The following is a 17,627-nucleotide window of genomic DNA, read 5'->3' on the forward strand; positions in this document are numbered from 1 at the left end:
TGGAAATTTTTTTACCTGCAAAAAAAGTGCATTTATTATTTTTTCTAAAAGGTGAACTTATCCTTTAAATGAAGTTGCAAGCTGCAGTGAATTCAGAGGTACAAATCGCACTGATATGCAGCTTTGAAATTGAGCTACTTCAAGTGAAGTTGTGATTTCAAATTGCATTTAATATGAACCGGGGCTAACGGCACCCCACATAGCTTGCAAACGCAGGCGTGTATGTTGGCCACCAACACGCCTGTGGTACCATGTGGTTTAGCGCACTGCAATGATTTAAATGGCGCCTGTAGTTCTTTTTGTGTGTTCCAGCACATTGGGTATCCCACTGAAATTAATGAGCTGCCAGGAACGTGCAAAAAACAATAAAAAAAACAAAACTGCAGCACTCAGATGCACCTTTATGTCCTACAGAGAAAAAGTTTTGCTCTCAATTATACTTTAATTATGGGTCGTGCACCTCTGACCAGGGCCGTGGATAAGGGGGTACCACCAGTCCATATGTACGGAGCCCAGGCAGCTGGGTGAATTGGATGTAGGCAGGGAGGGTGGTTGGTATGGTGTGTGGGAGTAATTACTGGAACCGATCCCCTGTATGACTCTCTCCGCAGCAGCTGAAAGTTGGCTTCTTCTCCTCTCCCTCCTGCTGGCTTTCAGCTGCTGCAGAGAGAGCCATACAGGGGATCGGTTCCAGTAATTACCACCCCTGCTGCCCAGGCCCCCTTTTTGCGCTCACCCCCACAGTGCTGCCAGCTTCCCTCTTCTCCTTTCAGCAGCTGCAAGCACACAATAGGATCTTTCACGATGGAGAGTAGGGAAAGGGTCCTGTAAATACATCACATTTACTCAAATTAAACCTTTCCAAAGCCGAGCTCCTAGTTTCCCCCCCCGACTTCTCTATCATGACCAACAATGCCACCATCAGTCCCACCCCACAAGCCAGAGTACTAGGTGTCATCCTAGACTCCAATCTGTCTTTCCAGCCCCAGATCCAATCGCTGACAAATTCATGTAGACTTCACCTCCGCAACATCTCCAAAATACATCCGTTCCTGACCCCGGAAACCACTAAGCAACTCATTCACTCCCTTGTTATATCTCGCCTTGACTATTGTAACTCCCTCCTCATCGGCTTACCCCACCGCAGGCTATCCCCTCTTCAGTCTATCCTGAATACTGAGGCCAGACTCATCCACCTTACTAACAGCTCTGCTTCCGCCACCCCTCTCTGCCAATCCCTCCACTGGCTTCCGATTGCCCAACGGATAAAATTCTAAATATTAACACTGACGTACAAAGCTGTTCAAAACACTGCCCCAAACTACATCACCGACCTGATATCCAAATACCACCCAAAACGTACTCTCCGCTCCTCACAAGACCTCCTACTCTCTAGTTTCCTGGTCTCTTCCTCCCATGCCCGCCTCCAGGACTTCTCCAGGGCCTCCCCCATCCTCTGGAACTCCTTACCCCCAATCCATCAGACTATCACCTACCCTCCTCACCTTTAGGCGCACCCTGAAAACCCACCTCTTCAGAGAAGCCTACCCCGCCCTCAGCTAATTGCCGACCTCCTCCACTCTTCCTACCACTCCATCCCCCACAGCTATCTCCTCCTGTACCACCATCCCCTCCCTCCTAGATTGTAAGCTCGAAAGAGCAGGGCCCTCGAACCCCTCGTGTATTGTAACTGTACTGTCTCGCATTATAATGTACAGCGCTGAGCAAACTGTTGGCGCTATATAAATCCTGTATTATAATAATAAGGGGGTACCACCAGTCCTTATGTACGTGACCCAGGCCAGCAGGGGGACCAGGCAGCTGGGTGAATTGGATGTAGGCAGGGAGGGTGGTTGGTATGGTGGGAGGGGGTAATTACTGGAACCGATCCCCTGTATGACTCTCTGCAGCAGTTGAAAGCTGGCTTCTTCTCCTCTCCCTCCTGCTGGCTTTCAGCTGCTGCAGAGAGCCATACAAGGGATTGGTTCCAATAATTACCACCCCTGCTGCCCAGGCCCCCCTTTTTGCGCTCGCCCCCACAGTGCTGCCTACTTCCCTCCTCTCCTTTCAGCAGCTGCAAGCACACAATAGGATCTCTCAGGACGGAGAGTGGGGAAAGGGTCCTGTAAATACATCACATTTACCAGCCCCTTCCTTTCCCAAATTAACACAGTGACGGATCGGTACCAATCACTGTGCACATTCATAACTGAAGCATAGTAAACAATGGGTTTTTTTTTGGAAGGGGGGGGAGCTGTCAGGTTGGCTGTGTGGGGCCCCGTGGTTTCTAACAGCAGCCCTGCCACTGACCACCCACCGTTATGGGGCAGTTTCTGTGTGCACCGCATCGGCTTGAGCCCTGCACTCTGGACGTCTGAGCTATAGAAGCTATGGGCCAAAATAAACAATTCTGGGAGCATGTTAGGGTCTCAATAAATGCCACAGGCAGTCAGGACATCACTTTTTTTAAAATGTACGGCCTTTTTTCCCCTTTATATACTAAAACAAATGTAAAAAAGCACCATCAATAGAAAGCTCGGCCTGAAAACACGACATAAAATGAATTAGAAGGACAGAGTAATTGTCAGACCATCACAACACAGAGAAATGGCCTAGGCATGGAGGGGGGAGGGGTACAGGTTGGAAATGAAGGAGTTAAACTTAGTTCCAATGTTTCTCTGGGGTCTATACACATCACTGGGTCATCTCTATGAGGGATCAACACAGGCAGGGCCAATCCCAGGACATGCTGGGCCTTGTAGTCCCTCAACAGCCCCATTCCAACACTCCGATCCCAGTATGGGACACTCCATTCCAGCAGGTGAACGTCCTACCGAAGGAAAGCCTTCAAGGATGGCTGGAACTTATAGTCCATCCCCGGCTTGGCATCCCCAAAGGCCGGGCTGGGGCTGCAAAGCCCGAAAACCCTCTACCCACGTGTGTCTTACCCGCTTCTGCGGCTTTAACGACGCCATGCTGGACTTCTCTGATGGAACCGGAAATGAGCAATAAAGTTTCAGCAAGAGCCGGCTTGGAACGCGTGGAGGACTGTCCGCGGCTAATAAAGAGTGATGAAAGAAAAAACAAGGAAGCTTCCTGTGAGGACAGGGCAGCCATGTTTACTGTGGGCGGTGTGTAAACTCTCATTGGTGGACTCAGACACAAAGCCATAGAAGTAAAGAGCACCTGTCACGTGTATACAGAGGGCTGAAGATTAACCACTTCTAGTCCGGACACTTTCACCCCCTTCCTGTCCAGGCCAATTTTCAGTGCTATCACACTTTGAATGACAATTGCGCGATCATGCAACACTGTACCCATATGAATTTTTTCACATTTTTTGAGATAGATAAAAGCTTTATTTTGGTGGTATTTATTCACCGCTGGGATTTTTATTTTTTTTTGCTAAATAAATGAAAAGTCCAAAAATTTTGAAAAAGTGTTTTTATTATAAAATTTTGCAAATAAATAATATTTCATCATAAATCTTGGCTAAAATTTATTCCATTATCTTTTTAGTAAAAAAAAAAATAACCCAAATTAGTTTATAACTAAAAATTATAATTTTTAAACATTTTTATTTTATTTTTTACATACTGTCACCCTAACAGTACAGTGTCACCATGGTGACACTGTACTACTTGTGGGGGGGTGATGGAGATTTTTTATTTTTTTTTACACTGATTGCTTTTACACCCATAAAGGCTATAAAAGCAATCATTTCTCCTCTCTAGGTGCATTCTTGCAGCCATTGAGAACTACTGTGTGAGCTGTGATTGGTCACAGCTTGTCACATGGTACAAGGCTGTTGTGAATAGCCCTGTACCATGTGACCTCTGTGATCATTCACAGATTTCACACGTAGTAAGCAATGATGTCAGAAGTGACATCTTGCTTACTACTCTGCATGTGATCACTGATTGGCCAATCAGTGATCACATGATCGGGACCTCGCACAGAGGTCCTGTCCAATGATCGGTGTTCCAGAGGACACAGCGGGCACCAGATCACGGTGCTGCGCGCTCCCAGAGAGCACGCACAAGCAGGGGGAGGGGAGGCCGTTTATAAATGGCCACCCGACCCTGCACTGCCACCGTCCAGCCGTTTATATACAATGGCCGGACAGGAGGTGGTTAAGGACAAGGGGGGATGTTTCACCCATAGGAGGGAGATGGAGATGGGAGATTTTTGAGATGGGAATGAGGGACACCTATTAGCAAATGTAGGGCACGCCCCATTAAAGGAGAATTATTAAAAAAAAAAAAAAAAGAAAAGTTAAGCCCACAAGTGTTTTTTTTTTTACCTCTACTATTCTTTTATATTGGATTATGAAATTTACAAACGCAGCAATTTAGAAATTGGATGAAAGATGTAGCACTAAAAAAAAAAATCGTTTTTTTTTTTTAATAGATAAATGGTGCAATTTATATACGACTATACAGATCAGACCAAAATGAGGGACAAATATGGAGGAAGGAGGGACAGAGGGAGTTTGTTCCAAATCAGAGACAGTCCCTCGAAATCAGGGACAGTTGGGAGGTATGAGTCAGCCGTGGTGCACAGCTCCCAACAGTCCCTGATTTCAAGGAACTGTCTCTGATTTGGAACAAATTCCCCGTCCCTCCTTCCTCGAAAAATGACAGTATCCAACACAGAGTGATGACTGAGAATATAATCAAAGCTCCCAAGCGCCACGTCCTAAAGAAGGAAGAAAGAGGTTATATATACAAACAAAGAAGGGGAGGCCAAACAATGGACTTTATAAGCACTGCAACATTCATTAAAATTGTTACTTTATTGAATATATTATTTTATTGTTGCAGTGCCTATAAAGTCCATTCTTTGGCCTCCCCTTCTGTGTTTGTATGTATCACCTTGTCTTCCTCATTTTGTCTGATCTGTATCGTTGTATATACAATACGCTATTTATCTTTCAAAAAAGTGTTTCCGAGTGCCAAACCTTTAATCCAACTTCTAAATTGCTGCATTTGCAAATTTCAGAGGCCAATATAAAGGAATAGTAGCAGTTTTAAAAAAAAACTACTTCTGTGTTTAACCAATAGTTATTCTTATAGTTCTCCTTTAACCCCTCGCCCTCCTGAGGATTTCCCCCTTCCTGACCAGGCCATTTTTGAGTTACGGCGCTGCCTTTCTGTAACGGACAATTGTACGGTCATGCAACGCTGCACCAAAATTAAATTTACATCTTTTTTTTCCCACAACTTGAGCTTTCTTTCGGTGGTATTTGATCGCCTCTACGTTTTTTATCTTTTGTGCTATAAAAAAAAAAAAAAAAAAAAAAGACTGAAGGGACAACGGCAGCCTCCCTCTTTCACCAACCAGCACACTGACAACTCGGCGGTGGATTGGGCTGTCTCTTTGCTGGACGGGCTGTCTCTGGTCTGGGTGAGCTGTTTCATTGCTGGATGGGCTGTCTCTTTGCTATATGGGGATGGCTGTTTGCTGGACTGGGCTGTCTCTTTGTTATATGGGGATGTCTCTTTTTTGGACTGGGATGTCTTTGCTGGATTGAGCCATCTCCTTGAATATATAGGGGGGCACTGTGATTAGATCTCTAGGGGCACTAGGATACAAAGAGGACTGCGCTGTAAAGGGGCACAGTAATCAATACAATGCCCTTTTATATCACAGTGCTCCTTTACATTACAGTGCGGAGAATATTCCGTAAATATTCCATCACCAACTGCCCCACGAATGCACCCCACCCCCACAGAAAAATTGGCTGCTCAGTCTAAAATGCCCAGGCCTATTTTTTGTCCCAGTCTGGGCCTGATTTTATCCCCCCAGAAGTGTGTACTACCCGACCAACAACCAGGAGAGTTAGGAAAAAAAATAAATAAATACCCCTAACAAAATAAACACCCTACCATGTAGCTGAACAATTACCATCAACTAGCTATCAAAGTTTGATACCCAAACGTAATGCAAGTAGTGTCCACTTAGTGAGGAGTTTCTCTGACAGTGGACAGTCTTCTGTGTATTGGAATAACGGGGGGGGGGGGAACGAACAACAGCATCACATCCACCTGGAAATGAAGCTCCCATAGATACACAGATGTAGGCAGGCCCGGACTGGCCATAGGGCACACCGGGCATTTCCCTGGTGGGCCGGGGGTGCCTGGATAGGAGAGGCGGCCAGACATCACATAGAGGACTGCATTTCTCAGTTCCTCCATGTTCCGCCCAGCCGCCTCTCCTATCCATCTCCTGCAGGCTGCATGCCCTGGGCTCCTGTATGCTCCCCCCCTGCGGCCAGCCCCCCTCATCCCCTGGAGCACTGCGTGGAATTTGTTAGCATATGCAGTCCCTGGTTCTGACAGCTTCCCCCCTCACAGACAGAAGAGGATGTAGAAAGCTGCCCCTCATCCCACCCTCTCCTGTGTCTGCCCCATCTACACTCCCTGCCAGCCTTGTGCCTTCTCTCTCCCCTTTTTTTGTTCTCTGTCTCCTGTTTCTCTCATTTTTTTCTCTGTCTCCCATTTCTAATTGTTTTTTCTTATACTTCTCTCGGTCTCCTTTCTCTCTTTCCCTTCTTCCTCTTTGCCTCCTGTTTCTCTCTCCCTCTCCTTTGTTTCTCCCTTTCCTTCCTTCATCTATACCTCTTTCTGTCTCTCGGTCTCCTGTTTCTCTCCTAGTGTATCCTAGTACTAATGGGGGGGCGCACATGTTGCAGGCCAGTCCAGAGACCATTCATCAAGATGGCAGAGTCTTAGTGGGTGCATGGAACAGTGTGTGGTGTTTGCCATAAGGATCAGTATGCTGGAACCATCCAAAGTTTTCCAGGCAAACAGCTGGGATACGCGTACAAATGTACCTGGGAGTAAGGTTTGTGTTTTTTTTTTCGTTTGTTTAAAAAGATGCAGTTCCCACTCCTTTAAATATTTTTTATTACCTAAAAACACAACGCCCCAGTTTGACTTGAACACCCCTTGTACATACTGAATAGGAATGAATGCCATTCATAAAAATAGCTTAGAAAAGATTAAAAAAAAAAAATGTTGTCATAAATATAGGCCAAAATGTAATCTGCTCCATGTCCTTGCAAAAAAATAAAAAAAATCCCAATACGTGTAAATTAATTGGTTTTCGTGAAAGTCATAGCGTCTACAAATGGTGGTATAGATACTGGGATTTTTTTCTTCTCTTCTACTAGGAATGGTAGCGATCAGCAACTTTTAGCAGGACTGCAGCCGACATTGACACTATTGTGCACTGCCATCCCGAGCAGTGTGCTTGAGCTGATAGAAAGGGAGGAAGATTGTTTTGTTTACAATCTTCCTCCCCACCAAATATGTTCAGTAATCACTGGGCTCCGGTGGGTAATTACCGGCCGAGATCCAGTGATCGACATCCATGGCAGTGAAGGTAGAGCATGTGCGCCCCCTACCCGGAAATGCAAAAATACACACGTGATTCTGCACACAGGTGCTGCCCTGTAGCAGTATATCTGCTATAGGGTGACCCTTAAGCGGGTAATATGAACCGTGTTTTCTGAAGGTCAAGAAATCCTGATAGCACTCAAATGGTTAATGGAATAAAAAAAGAAAGAAAAAAAATCAGTTTTACAACAGACTTTATTAACAAACAGCACAGGCAGACATTTTACTTCTTCTTGGACACACCCACAGTACGTCCACGACGGCCGGTGGTCTTTGTGTGCTGTCCTCTCACACGCAGACTGCAGAGGAAAATAAAATATATATTTAGGCTCATTACATTATGAAGTAAGATTTCCACCAACAGTGCAAAAGCAGAAACAAGCATTCTGTTATCAGTCACACCTATGTAGCAACTTTTATAAACTGAATGATAAAAGGAAACCTGGGAAAATAATTGGATTCATATTGCAAACCATTAGCTGAAAATATTTGCCTGGCTGTCAAGTCAACTAGGGTTTACATAGAGTTACTGACCAGGAATGTGACAGTACCAAGTACAATCAGAGCTCCAGATCATGTGTTACAGGACATAGACCCATCATCCATGCTACACACTTTCAGAAGGTCAGAAATAGCAGCTTCCATGTTTCTCATGACAGGTTACATTTAAGTGACACCACATCAGGGATAAAGAGGATTAGTGTAATGTTAGAGGAGGTCTAGTGCGAGAATTATTGCTTTTGCTTTGACGTTCATGGAGATACCTCATGTGTGTGGTTTGAACACCGTTTACATATGTGGGCATGGCCTATGTATGCGGTCACCACTACATGCGAGCACGGGGGGACTTTAAACTTATTTTTATTATTTAGGTTTTTTTTGTACTGTCCTTTTAAAAAAGTTTAATCACTTTTATTCTTATCACAAGGAATGCATGCATCCCTTGTTATAGAAATAAGTGACAGGTCCGCTTTATGGAAAGATATGGAGTCAATAAGACCCCACATCTCTCCTCTGCAATGTACAGCATTAGAAAAAAAAAAAAAAAATTGATCTATTGCATTATAAAAACAAAACAAAAAAAAATTGCCCAGAACTGGAAGTGACATCGCTCCGGTCCTATAAAGGCATAAAATTAGGTGGAGGCCATCTTTCCTTCACTAATCTCTATGCCCAGTGCTGGGATCGTTCAATGGTTTTCAGGCAAGGCTGAGAACTACTGAGTGGCGGCCGCGACGAGCGACGGCAGGCGGGTTTTTATCAGCACCTGTATCAGTTCTGTTTTTCATATTGGCCGATGATCAAAAGGGGTGTTTTTGGCCGAAACGTTGCGGCCGTCAAAATTTTCGTGCATCCCTACAGATTACCCATTACAAAAAATGAATGCTGTTCCCGATGGAGATCCTCTCCTTCCTCTTACAGAGAACTAGTAATTAAGGTTTTATAGTGAGGTGCATTGGTTTGAATCTTACCTCACAGCACCTTCAGTGTCACTTACAACTCTACCTCCTCCTCCCCTACTCCTATTACTGTCGGGGTCCCCCAAGGTTCTGTCCTTGGACCTCTCCTATTCTCGATCTACACTTCTTCCTCGGTCAGCTGATTGCTTCCCATGGTTTCCAATACCATTTCTTGCTGATGACACAAATCTCTCTACTCCTCAGTTCACCCCATCAGTTTCCTCACGTTTCACCTATTTACTAACAGACATATCAGACTGGATGTCATCACTTCCTAAAACTCAATCTATCCAAATCTGAGCTCATAATATTTCCTCCCCCACGTGCCTTTTCCCGTTTTCTCGGTCAGGATCAATAGCACCACTATCAATCCATTTCTGCATGCCAGGGTGCTAGGGGTGACCCTGGATTATGAACTATCCTTTCAGGCCCACATCCAATCCCTGTCCAAATCATTCCACCTCAACATCTCCAGAATATGTCCCTTTCTAACCAATGATACCACAAAGCTCCTAATTCACTCCCTGGTTATCTCCCTCCTCATTGGCTTACCTTTACATAGGCTATCCCCCCTCCAGTCCATCATGAATGCTGCTGCCAGGCTCATCCACCTTACCAACCGTTCAGTGTCCTCCACCCCTCTCTGCCAATCCCTCCACCCCTCTCTGCAAATCCCTCCACTGGCTTCCACCCCTCTCTGCCAATCCCTCCACTGGCTTCCACCCCTCTCTGCCAATCCCTCCACTGGCTTCCACCCACCCAACAAATAAAATTCAAAATACTAACTTAAAAGCCATTCACAACTCTGCCCCCAGCTAAATCACCAACCCGGTCTCAATATAAACCAAACGGCTCTTCGATCCTCCCTAGACCTTCTGCTCTCTAGTTCCCGTGCCACCTGCTCCCATGCTAGCCTCCAGGACTTCTCCCATCCTATGGAACTCCCTACCCCAATCTGTCCGGCTATCTCCTAATCTATCCCTTTAGACCAGTGGTTCTCAACCTTTCTAACGCCGCGACCCCTTAATACAGTTCCTCATGTTGTGGTGACCCCCAACCATAAAATTATTTTCGTTGCTACTTCATAACTGTAATTTTGCAGTAGGAGGAATCGTGCCCCATCCTTGGTGTCAGTGGGGGGAGGAATCGTGCCCCATCCTTGGTGTCAGTGGGGGGAGGAATCGTGCCCCATCCTTGGTGTCAGTGGGGGGAGGAATCGTGCCCCATCCTTGGTGTCAGTGGGGGGAGGAATCGTGCCCCATCCTTGGTGTCAGTGGGGGGAGGAATCGTGCCCCATCCTTGGTGTCAGTGGGGGGAGGAATCGTGCCCCATCCTTGGTGTCAGTGGGGGGAGGAATCGTGCCCCATCCTTGGTGTCAGTGGGGGGAGGAATCGTGCCCCATCCTTGGTGTCAGTGGGGGGAGGAATCGTGCCCCATCCTTGGTGTCAGTGGGGGGAGGAATCGTGCCCCATCCTTGGTGTCAGTGGGGGGAGGAATCGTGCCCCATCCTTGGTGTCAGTGGGGGGAGGAATCGTGCCCCATCCTTGGTGTCAGTGGGGGGAGGAATCGTGCCCCATCCTTGGTGTCAGTGGGGGGAGGAATCGTGCCCCATCCTTGGTGTCAGTGGGGGGAGGAATCGTGCCCCATCCTTGGTGTCAGTGGGGGGAGGAATCGTGCCCCATCCTTGGTGTCAGTGGGGGGAGGAATCGTGCCCCATCCTTGGTGTCAGTGGGGGGAGGAATCGTGCCCCATCCTTGGTGTCAGTGGGGGGAGGAATCGTGCCCCATCCTTGGTGTCAGTGGGGGGAGGAATCGTGCCCCATCCTTGGTGTCAGTGGGGGGAGGAATCGTGCCCCATCCTTGGTGTCAGTGGGGGGAGGAATCGTGCCCCATCCTTGGTGTCAGTGGGGGGAGGAATCGTGCCCCATCCTTGGTGTCAGTGGGGGGAGGAATCGTGCCCCATCCTTGGTGTCAGTGGGGGGAGGAATCGTGCCCCATCCTTGGTGTCAGTGGGGGGAGGAATCGTGCCCCATCCTTGGTGTCAGTGGGGGGAGGAATCGTGCCCCATCCTTGGTGTCAGTGGGGGGAGGAATCGTGCCCCATCCTTGGTGTCAGTGGGGGGAGGAATCGTGCCCCATCCTTGGTGTCAGTGGGGGGAGGAATCGTGCCCCATCCTTGGTGTCAGTGGGGGGAGGAATCGTGCCCCATCCTTGGTGTCAGTGGGGGGAGGAATCGTGCCCCATCCTTGGTGTCAGTGGGGGGAGGAATCGTGCCCCATCCTTGGTGTAATTTGGGGGGAGGAATAGTGCCCCATCGTTGGTGTAATTTGGGGGAGGAATAGTGCCCCATCGTTGGTGTAATTTGGGGGAGGAATAGTGCCCCATCGTTGGTGTAATTTGGGGGAGGAATAGTGCCCCATCGTTTGTGTCAGTGGGAGGAATAGTGCCCCATTATTGGTATTAGTGACACCAATGATGGGGCACTATTCCCACTGACACCAATGATACTTACCTTGCAGACCCCTGCTCCAGCCTGGGCTCGCTCGCTCGCTCCCTCCCTCTCCCATGGTACCGACACTTACCTGTCAGCTGTCTTCCTTCTCCGGCCGCTCTCCTCCTCTTCACTCGCTCGATCTTCGCGGTGCCGCTCGGCTCCTCCTCTCCAAGCTCCACCTCCTTGCCAGTGATTGGCCGCCTGTGTGCCTCTCCTGAGCTACAGTGCCGGCGGCCAATCACAGGCGAGGATTGATCTCGAGGTGTGTCCAGATGACAGGGGCGGCATGTCATCCCGCCCACACCTGGAGACGGCGGTGGCGGCGAGGAGCGGTGTCTCGGTTCCTAAGACCATCGGAAATATGTGTTTTCCGATGGTCTTAGGCGACCCCTGTGGAAGCGTCGTTCGACCCCCAAAGGGGTCGCGACCCCCAGGTTGAGAACCGCTGCTTTAGACTATCCCTGAAAACCTTCTCTTTAACCACTTCAAGTCCAGACACTTTTACCCCCTTTCTGTCCAGGTCAATTTTCAGCGCTATCACTTTGAATGACAATTGCGCAATCATGCAACACTGTACCCATATTAATTTTTTTAGCTTTTTTTGAGACAGATAAAGCTTTATTTTGGTGGTATTCACCACTGGGATTATTTTTTGCTATGTAAATGAACAAAAGTCCAAAAATTTTGAAAAAAAAAAGTGTTTATAAAATTTTGCAAATAAAGATTTCATCATAAATCTTGGCCAAAATTTATTCCGTTATCTTTTTAGTAAAAAAAAAAAAAAAAAAAAAAAAAAAAAATTAATAACCCAAATTAGTTTATAACCAAAAATTATAATTTAAACTTTATATGAATTTTTTTTAACATACTGTCACCCTAGCACTACTACTTGTGGGGGGTGATGAAGATTTTTTTTTGAACACAGATTGTATTTACACCCATAAAGGCAGTAAAAACAATAAATTCTACTTCTCTGACTGCATTCTTGCAGCCATTGAGAACTACTGTGTGAGCTGTGATTGGTCAGAGCTTGTCACATGGTACAAGGCTGTTGTGAATAGCCCTGTACCATGTGACCTCTGCGATCATTCACAGATTTCACACATAGTAAGCAATGATGTCAGAAGTGACATCATGCTTACTACCTCTGCATGTGATCACCGATTGGCCAATCGGTGATCACATGATCGGGACCTCGCACAGAGGTCCCGTCCGACGATCGATGTTCCACTGTGTCCGGAGGACACAGCGGGCACCGGATCGCAGTGCTGCGCGCTCCCAGGGAGCGCACACAAGCAGGGTGCGGGGAAGCAGTTTATAAACCGCCACCCTACCATGCACTGCCACCGTCCGGTCGTTTATATACAACGACTTTACGGGAAGTGGTTAAAAGAAGCCTATCCTGCTTCCACCTAGTAAACCGCCATTTATTTCCTCCATCAGCTCATCCCTCCCACAGCTATTACCCTTTGTACCCCTCAACCCTTCCTCCTAGATTGTAAGCGCCAAACAAGCCAGGCCCTCTGCTTCCTCTTGTACCAAATTGTATTGTAACTAATGTCTACCTTCATTTTGTACAGCGCTGCACAAATATTGATGTTATGGGATTTTTAACCCTTTCAAAACCCATCTGATCTCCAGCCTGACTTTGTATGTGACCTTTTTATTAAAAAAAAAGTGACAAGTTCACCTTTGGGAACATGTCGCACCCATTTTTAGGGTGAAACATGTAACATCCTCCCATAGCCGCAGCACCCCCCCTTCAGATAATACAGGGAGAAGTCTCCCCATACTGTCTTGTCAGAATTGAAACCAGTGACTGTGCAGGGCTCCGGCCACATCACTAATTCACAAAGTTCTGTGAATGAGTACCAACAAGTGTCGGCAGCCTTAGAGGCTGTGGGCTTGTAGTTTTCAATGAACTGCCCCGGCCCTGTGGAGCGCAGTGTTCGTTCAATAAAGCCTCCTGTCAGAAAATCTGCTTGGCCATATATCCCTGTAAAGCAAGCGGATATTCTGACAGGTCTGCAGGAGACCTGCATGGCGTCAGCGATCTACATTACAGTCCCTCTGCTTTCCTATTAAAAATTGACCACTTTCCCGGTATTGCATTTACAAAAAAAAAAAAAAAAAAAAAAAACGACCCAGATTACAGCCAAGAACTGACCCCTGCACAGCCATTCACTGATTCACTGGGAAGATCAATGTCCTGCTGTTTCTTCTCCACCAGCTCCCTGTTCTCAGTTGCATAAGGAGCTAAGAGGGCACATACCAGGAATATGAAATGTTGGGTTTACATTCTTTAACCTTCTGAGCAAACATGGCATGCATGTTGAAATCCAAAACCGCAGCCTTGTTACGGTCACTCAGGAGTTAACATGATGGTTGAAATGCTGCCTTTTCCTGCCTCCTCCTGTACTAGGGATTGATTCAGTTTAGCTAAAAAGGTCCCTGAGATGCAGATCGATCAATGTGCAGATCTCTAAAAATCCTTAAGTTGCACCTCAAGAAACAATGGCAGATCTTGTATTCTTTTACAGAAAGGTTCCCTTCCTCTTTCTCCAAAAAGACACATGAAATGCCAGATCCGCCCCTTAAATTCACAGGTAAATTAAATATATCTCACCATTTTTTGGATGGACACGACAAGAGGTTATAGGGTTAAACTGACAAAATGGTGCATATCTGTAAACCAGTAAAACACTTAAAACTGAACTCCACTTACTACTTTTTTTGGGATTCAGAACCAGTCAATGAACTTAACTCAAAGTATTTAATGCCCTGCTGCCATTTACTCCATCAAAGATGCTACACACAGCAGTGATCTTCCAGAACTGGCATGAGAGGCAGCAGCTGCCTCTAAGGATCTTGTTCACCCTCCCTTTCCTCATCTTGTCCATTCAGAAATCACCTTGTGTTTTCACAGAATAAAAGGCATTCTTTGAATAGATGAGGGGAGATCCTGTTTTTCTTTCATGTCCTTCGACCCATAGAAGCCCCTCAAACACAGCAGGGGCAGAGAAGTGGGAGAAAAGATGATTCTGTAGCACCACAGCGTAACCATCGTTTACAGCACAACGCTGGTTTAAAAAATGGTGCAAGGGAGATTCTGTTTACCTGCCCCTCTATTCGAACATCTTGTTAAACAAGGAAGGTGTTGAATGGACAAGGAAAGAGGAATACGAAGGGTAACAGGGATCCTTCACTCTTCATCCCTGCAACACCAGAAGATCAATGCTATGCACAATATCTTGCTGAACAGAAAAAAGGATTTGTATAAAAACAAGTAGGATACCCTTTATTAGAGGTAAATTGTGGACACACCTTTAAGCAGGTCTGAGAATCCAGACAACCAGATTTACTTTTTTTTTCAAACTACCAGACAATGTACCTGGTGCTCTTTAATATCCACAGACTACCAATGTATTTGTTTTCTTACAAGACTTCAATGCTAAAATTGCTATGTGGGGAAAAAAAAAAAAAAAAAAAAAAAAAAAAAAAAAGCTTGTCACTCACCCCCAGAAGTGACGCAGGCCTCTGTGCGCCTTGATTTTCTTCAGCCTCTCCAAATCTTCACGGAGTTTGTTATCCAGACCGTTGGCCAGGACCTGAAGGTGACAAGATCTTTAATATAGGACAACACAGACAGGTGGGTAATCATTCCAGGAGGATCCTGACCGATGAGTGTATATACTATAAAAATATTCAGAAATACCGGGGACTCGCTCCTTTAACAGCCAATGTCTGAACCCCCAGTCTTACCTGGCTGTATTTGCCATCCTTGATGTCTTTCTGTCTGTTCAGGAACCAATCTGGGATTTTGTACTGACGAGGATTCTGCATAATGGTGACTACGCGCTCAACCTGGGAACAGATTTCATTACAATTATGATATAGACGAGACAGGACCAAAACACAGTAACATCACAACCCAGAGACCCACCTCATCCTCAGTCAGCTCTCCTGCTCGCTTTGTCAGGTCAATGTCAGCCTTGCGCAGGACTACGTGAGCATAACGCCTTCCAACACCCTGCAATATAACAAGTATTTCAGATCAGTCCCACAATCCAAAGTTTCCAATTACACTTTCAGAAGTTTCAACAATTCCTCATTCAGCTGAAAATGTGATTATCCCCATTGGAGAGATTTTTCATCACTTCCTGTCCTGACAGGACATGATGTCTCCCTGCAGAATGCAATAAAAACCTGAGGGGCGTCAAACCTTCCACACTATACAAAAACGTAACATTCAATTGTGTTAGGCCATGAAGTTAAAGGATAAGCTCACATTTCATGTTACACCCATATTCAGCATGTAACATGTTATCAATAGACCAGCCACTGCTCTCCCCCTGCTCTGACAGCAAGTGAGGGATCTTCTTCTGTAAACACACACACACAAAAACACACACACACACACAAAAACACACACACACACACACACACACACACACACACGAGGAAGTGTGCAGTGCCTCTGCCCACCCACATCACTCATTAAGTCCTCCATGAATGAGAAACTACAAGTCCCAACAACCTTAGCGGCTGTCTGCTTGTAGTTCTCAATGAACTACCAGGGGGGGGGGGCTGTGGAGCACCATGGTAGTTAATGGGTTCTTCCTGTCAGTATATCACTTGCTCACACATCCCATATGGCAAGCAGATATTCTGATAGGTCTGCAGGAGGCCTGCAATGGTCTACACTCCTGAAACAAAATATAAAAAGGCACATTTTTTTACCTGCATGTAAATTTTTTTTTTTTTTTTTTTAAGCAAAAGGCGAACTTATCCCTTAAGACTCTGCAGAATAATCCAACAGGGTGATCAACGGAAATCTCACCTTAATGGCTGTGATGGCAAAGGCGATCTTCCTGCGCCCATCAATGTTCGTGTTCAAGACACGCAGAATGTGCTGAAACTTCTCCGGGATAACTAGAGACTGTGGAGGAAAGGAGGACAGATTTAAACCGCAATCCAAAAACGTTAAAACTGAAATACAGGAACGGTCACTGCTACCCAATGCAGGCAAATAGGAGCCCCACACCAACCACAGCCAAGAGAAGATTAGATCTCTAACCAGCTACCAATGAACATGCTGAGGCACTCAGCTGGTTAAAACCACATCTACGTTATCTGCTCAATCCAGCCTGTATGTGTCGCTCCCCAACTTTAAGCCCAGATGACGGAAGGGGAGATATGACCAAATCAATGAATTTCTTGCATTGTCTTCCACTGGAATAAACTTGTATCTGGAATATTAACTTTGGGTCCAGACAGCTTCTCAGATCCATCTGTTACCATTACAAAGAAAGGAAAGCGCTGCATTCCTGAAAGGAAGTGTAGTAACGCGGTAGTTCCATGGGTGGGGGTGTGTACAGGTATAGAGCGTAGTAATGCAGTAGCGCCAAGGGTGGGGGTACAGGTGTGGCGAGCGATGCAGTGGCACCCCGACTGGGGGTACAGGTGTGGCGAGCGATGCAGTGGCACCCCGACTGGGGGTACAGGTGTGGCGAGCGATGCAGTGGCACCATAAGTCAGGTCAATGGTAGGTCCACATAAAGAGATCCCACCACATATACTGTGGCGTTGTACAGCCCTCACTGGCCCCGGCAGGACACCTCATACACCGGCAGGGGAGGAAGGCTCTGGGAGGGCCCAGTCTGAGGACTCCGCACACACTGAGGCTCAGGCCGGCCTATAGGAAGTGCACAGAAGGCTCAGGCATGTCCAGATTCCCCCCCCTGGAGCCGTCACCCCCATACACCTCCCCAGCCATGGCTACTCCCCCCAATATCCCTCCCGGCCGCCTCAGCAGGGCCCCCCGACCCCACAGACAGCCCCATAGCGGCCCGCAGACTCTCCCCCGGCCCGGATGGCGGCGGATAGCCGGCTCCCCCCTACTATATCCAGAAAATTCACTCACCATGGCGGCGGCTGCAGGGAAAGAGAGAGGAAGAGGAAGTGACGTCGGCCACCTTTATCCTGAGCCGGCCCCCTGACCTCACTTCCGATACCACAGGGGGATTCTGGGGGCTGTAGGCCACAACCCGGAAATAGAGGCGGAAGCGGAGTGGTTGATGTGTTTGGGGGGTCCAGAGAGGTGTCAGAGATGGCTGAGGTGAGAGGGATGGGGATATCTGCTGCTTGTGTCCTGGTAGTACGGTGCAGGCCTGTGTCTGCCTCTGCATCCCATGTGGTGCGTTGTGTCTGCTCCTCCTGATCCATGTGAAGAAATAACCCCTGTTGTAGTCATAGGTGGACACTGGCAGGCTGTG

General features: G+C 47.0%; 3 protein-coding genes across 3 annotated transcripts in view; 1 reads left to right on the forward strand and 2 right to left on the reverse strand.

Moving 5' to 3' along the window:
* WDR46 (WD repeat domain 46) overlaps positions 1 to 3,003 on the reverse strand; it is a 47,867-nt gene extending 44,864 nt beyond the window's left edge. Inside the window, exon 1 of the mRNA XM_089658949.1 lies at positions 2,949 to 3,003. Within this exon, the coding sequence (XP_089515075.1) occupies positions 2,949 to 2,975 (27 nt within the window). The 5' untranslated portion in view covers positions 2,976 to 3,003. The remainder of the gene's footprint in view (positions 1 to 2,948) is intronic.
* Positions 3,004 to 7,577: 4,574 nt separating this feature from the next.
* Positions 7,578 to 17,333, reverse strand: RPS18 (ribosomal protein S18). Its single transcript, XM_089658951.1, has 6 exons — positions 17,276 to 17,333; positions 16,193 to 16,291; positions 15,296 to 15,382; positions 15,115 to 15,216; positions 14,869 to 14,960; positions 7,578 to 7,699 (listed from the first exon to the last, which is right to left on the reverse strand). Exons 1-6 carry the CDS (start codon positions 17,276 to 17,278, stop codon positions 7,624 to 7,626), a joined length of 459 nt encoding a protein of 152 aa, XP_089515077.1. The 5' UTR covers positions 17,279 to 17,333; the 3' UTR covers positions 7,578 to 7,623.
* Positions 17,334 to 17,352: 19 nt separating this feature from the next.
* VPS52 (VPS52 subunit of GARP complex) overlaps positions 17,353 to 17,627 on the forward strand; it is a 53,426-nt gene continuing 53,151 nt past the window's right edge. The window contains exon 1 of the mRNA XM_089658950.1: positions 17,353 to 17,470. Coding sequence (XP_089515076.1) covers positions 17,462 to 17,470 — 9 coding nt within the window. The 5' untranslated portion in view covers positions 17,353 to 17,461. The remainder of the gene's footprint in view (positions 17,471 to 17,627) is intronic.

This window comes from Staurois parvus, unplaced genomic scaffold (assembly GCF_062004578.1).
Source record: "Staurois parvus isolate SC_StPar_1 unplaced genomic scaffold, SC_StPar_1.0 ptg001113l, whole genome shotgun sequence".
Classification (NCBI taxonomy): Eukaryota; Metazoa; Chordata; class Amphibia; order Anura; family Ranidae; genus Staurois; species Staurois parvus.

Excerpts from the sequence above, each read along its gene's own strand:
- RPS18 (XM_089658951.1), bottom strand. Across the intron at positions 15,383-16,192 it reads TTGCCATCACAGCCATTAAG|GGTGTTGGAAGGCGTTATGC; the intron begins GTGAGATTTCCG and ends GTTATATTGCAG. Across the intron at positions 7,700-14,868 it reads GGCCTGCGTCACTTCTGGGG|TCTGCGTGTGAGAGGACAGC; the intron begins GTGAGTGACAAG and ends TTTCCTCTGCAG.